Raw genomic sequence first — 4325 nt, 5'->3', positions numbered from 1 at the left:
AAATGTATTCGAATTTGATGAACACCTTGCTTTCCTTACAAGACAATTGATTAGATCACGCCTGTCCATCTAAATTGATCAGCTCGGCTGGGAAGTAAAAGGATGTCTCATTCCTGCAACTTGAGATCTCCTCTCTCCCCCCTGCATCCACATAACTTCCAGGTGAGATGCGTGAGCAAGTGAGGGAAGGAGGAAGCGGGGAGGAATGGAGGGAGGTGGCTGGCTGCCAGGACTGCAGGAATTTCACACAGAATCATCTGAGCTAAGTGAGACCTCCTATTCACCCCCAGTTCATCCCCCCCAAATAAGGAATGTTCCCCTCCATCCCCACCATCCTAAGGAGTAGAGTCCCTGCAGTGAGTCCAGGGCGGAAATTTCCCGGAAACACTTGCTAGACGCTAACAAAGACAAATAGGGCCATACTGTCCCAGCCTCTGTCCCCCATAAGAAATCACATTCTACCTCCCTTATACAGGAGTCAGGTGGATTCTCCTTCATATTGACGCCTTTGCTTTCACAAGTCTCTTTCTCCCACTATAAATATATGCTCACTACTGAAAATCTGGAAATAGAGAGAAGTGAATTTTTTAAATTTTGATAATAGCTGATCTGGGAAAAGAAGTGTGAGTGACTGGGGAGGTAGGACGGAAAAGGGCGGACTGGGGCCACCAGCGCTGCTTGCCTGGGCAACTATGACGCTGTCTAAGGGGGTGGTGCTCTCTCCTGACCCCTTACCTGGCCAAACTCCAATTCACTCCTCCCACTGCGACAGGAGCCATTTTTTGTTTTAACTCCACATCTGGACATTTTACTCTTCTGCTTCGAGGGCTTCTGTTGTCTACCAGGCTCTTGGGAAAAAGCCCGTCTGTAATGAGCGCTGCAAGACCCCTCAGGTGCACCCCACCTGTCGCCCCCTTCTTCACTATGCCCCTGCCACACCGGCCCCCTTTCCATTCCTAGAACAACCCAAGCCTCCTTCTGTCCCAGGGCTGTCACGTGTGGACAAAACTCATCTTCATTTACTTTTTTTTTTTTTTTTTTTGAAGAAAGTAGAGTTTATTAGTGGCCATAGGTGGGGAGGGGGCGCCAAGGCTCTCACGAGTGCAGGGCCCGCCATTTGTCCAGGGGGCCACGATTAGGGATGTACTTGACCCCACAGCCATCCGGAATGAGCCGCTTTTCTGCCACCATGTTTTCAAACTCATCCGCATTAAACTTAGTAAATCCCCACTTCTTGGAGATGTGGATCTTCTGGCGGCCAGGGAACTTGAACTTGACCCTGCGGAGGGCCTCAATCACATGCTCCTTGTTCTGCAGCTTGGTGCGGATGGACATTATGACCTGGCCAATGTGGACCCTGGCCACTGTGCCCTGGGGCTTTCCAAAGGCACCACGCATACCCGTCTGGAGCCTATCAGCTCCAGCACAGGACAACATCTTGTTGATGCGGATGACGTGGAAGGGGTGGAGCCGCACTCGGATGTGAAAACCATCTTTGCCACAGCTTTTCACCATGTACTTGTTGGCACAGATACGGGCAGCCTCCAGGGCTTCAGAGGAGAGCTGCTCACATTCATCCGACACCACGTGGCCACAGAGTGGGAACGCATCCACTTCTGCCTTCTTCCGCCCCAGGTCAAAGATGCGGATCTCAGCATCAGGGACACCTCGGCAGAAGCGAGACTTGGGGTATGGCTTGTTCTTGCAATACCGGTAACAGCGGGCGGGGCGGCGGCCCATGGCGACAGCAAGATCTTCAGTGGCTGCAACAAAACATACAAGATCGAAAGAGCAGTCGAAGACAGGCCTTGGGCTAGAGGAGAGAAACGGCGAGGGCACCGCACGAGCCACGACCGCCGACTACTCACCGCGCCGAAGGGAAAGAGCTCCATTTACTTTTGCACCTGGCTCACTTCTCATGTTTGGGGTTCCAGCCAAAACGTCACTTCCTCAGCCGAAAACCTTCCCTGACTTCCTCCCCAGACTGGGTTAGGTCCTTCAACTCTGCCTCTTCTTGGTCAACTTTCCACAACTATAATTCTTTTCACTTGTAAAAGGAAAAGGTTGGATTTGCACACCCAACTTTCTTTTTTTAAGGGAATTTCTTTATTTTTATTATTTATTTATTTATGGCTGCGTTGGGTCTTCGTTTCTGTGCGAGGGCTTTCTCTAGTTGCGGCGAGCGGGGGCCACTCTTCAGCGCGATGCGCGGGCCTCTCACTATCGCGGCCTCTCTTGTTGCGGAGCACAGGCTCCAGACGCGCAGGCTCAGTAGTTGTGGCTCACAGGCCCAGTTACTCCGCGGCATGTGGGATCTTCCCAGACCAGGGCTCGAACCCATGTCCCCTGCATTGGCAGGCAGACTCTCAACCACTGCGCCACCAGGCAAGGCCCCCACACCCAACTTTCATAGTAGTGTCAGTCACAGTAGCCCAAAGGTGGAAACAACCCAAACGTCCATCAGTGGATGAATGGGTCAATAAAACGTAATACGTGCATATAATGGAATATTATTCAGCCTTCAAAAGGAAGAAAATCTGGCACGTGCTCCAACATGGTTCATCATTATGTGAGTCTCTCGGTACCGTCTGTCTGTCTTCCTAACCGACCCTCAGCCCCATGAGGGCAGGGACCTGGTTCTCTTATCCACATTGCTATTTCCAGCACTTGGGGTAGAGGAGGCTTTTAGTCAGTATGTGAGAGAAGGAGATGCAGAAAGACTCACAGAGAACAGAAATGAGGGACCCCGGGGCCCAGGAGTCTCCGTTTCTGTCTCTTCAGCTCTCACAGGCCCTGCTGTCCATTGATTTTGCTGCCTGTGCTTGGATGCACGGACATGTCATTGCAATCACTTTACATGAGGTGGCACAGGGCCTTTCTGTTCCTGGAGTGCCGGAACCCCCCCGGAAACCTTCCAGATGATAATGATAATGACAACAAAACTCATAGGGCCAAGCGATCGTGAGCCCGGCGCTGATGTGTTTTTTAAAGACAATCTTCATGTCAACTGGATACCCTGCCCACCGTTCAGGGGAGAACCTAGAGGCCCCGTGAGGCCTGGCACAGAACTAGGAAGTAGCAGAGGTAGGATTCCGGCCTAGCAGTGCAGCACCAAAGTCCACAGCCTAACTGCTATACTGCATTGCAACGCCCCCCCCCCCCCCCCCCCCCGCCCCGTGAAGTGTGGTGTAAATGTCTGTGGAATAAAGATGCAGGAGGCAAGGCGTAGCTGAACGGAGAAGGCCCCTCTCCCCTCCGGGCTGCTGCTGCCCGGCCCCCCCCCCCCCCCCCGCGCCTTCCCATCCAGGCGGCATCTCTTTTGCGTTGCCCACCCTGAGGAGCCCTGCCCTGGACCAGGTGGGAGATCCTGTCTCGCTGTGGCTTCCGCGGGCCCGTTTGACCCTCAGACGAAGCTCAGGTCTCCAACTTAGCCCCTATCAGAAAGAAAAGTGTTATTTCCACGTCCTTCCAACTGTGACTTTCCCAAGTCAGGGATTTTCCAGTTCCCACCCGGCTGCCTTCGGGCTCTGACTTTCCTGGGAAGAGCCCTTCTGGAAGGGCTCAGGAAGCTGACTGATGCAGGAGAGCGAAGGAAATGAAAGCAGAGGCACCTGCGAGGATTCCGTTCCACATCCACCAGTTTCACTTTCTTTCTTTAGACGCGGAGTTCCAGCCCCCGCCTCCCTCGCCCTTACTTCTCTTTGCTCCCCGTGTGGATCTCAGCACGGCTTCTCTCTCTCCTCCCGTTCCTGCCCTCTTCTCCCCGCCTCTCCACCCCTTCTCTCTCTTTCCCCAGTGACAGTAGTGAGCACCTTGACCTTGGAAGCAGCAGTCCTACCCTTTGGTCTCCTTTCTCTTCTTGGGTAGGCAGCTTTTCCAGGATCAACGCCAAGGCTGCCCTGCAGACACCAAACTTTTTTCTCTTTTTCGATCCAAACTCAGAAGTTATCTTCCGCGGGGACTGCTAGCATCCCGTACCTCCGGGAAGAAGCCGGCGCCCCCTCGTGGCCGGCCCGGGATCTGCGCTAGTTTTCCAGCCATTGGTGCTCCCTCACCCTCCCGAACACACTGTTCTTTGGTCATTTCAGGCGGCCGGCTTTGTTCTGGGCACTCGTCGAACCAGTTGCCTAGCTGAACTGGTTTGCTCCTCCTCGGCCTGAATCCCCGCCCGCACGTCCACATCTTTGACCGTTGCTGCGGGCCCGAAGCCCCCTGCGCCCCGGTCGGAGCCACGCTTCCTTCCTCTTCGCTGGGGCTGGCTCGTGCCTGCATGTGACACACAGCTTCCGGGGAACCCTGGCCCCTCTGGGACAGCTTCCCGAGAC

The 4325-nt window shown here is 54.2% G+C and overlaps 1 protein-coding gene across 1 annotated transcript; it reads right to left on the bottom strand.

The window, feature by feature from the left end:
• Nucleotides 1–1088: 1088 nt before the first annotated feature.
• On the bottom strand, nt 1089–1858 carry LOC101332599 (large ribosomal subunit protein uL16). Its single transcript, XM_019938667.3, has one exon. The coding sequence runs from the start codon at nt 1738–1740 to the stop codon at nt 1096–1098; it is 645 nt and encodes a 214-aa protein (XP_019794226.1). The 5' UTR covers nt 1741–1858; the 3' UTR covers nt 1089–1095.
• Nucleotides 1859–4325: the final 2467 nt, after the last annotated feature.

The sequence above is a fragment of the Tursiops truncatus genome, chromosome 20, assembly GCF_011762595.2.
Source record: "Tursiops truncatus isolate mTurTru1 chromosome 20, mTurTru1.mat.Y, whole genome shotgun sequence".
Classification (NCBI taxonomy): Eukaryota; Metazoa; Chordata; class Mammalia; order Artiodactyla; family Delphinidae; genus Tursiops; species Tursiops truncatus.
The sequence above is the reverse complement of the archived record's forward strand: the minus strand, read 5'-3'. Positions and strand labels throughout refer to the sequence as shown.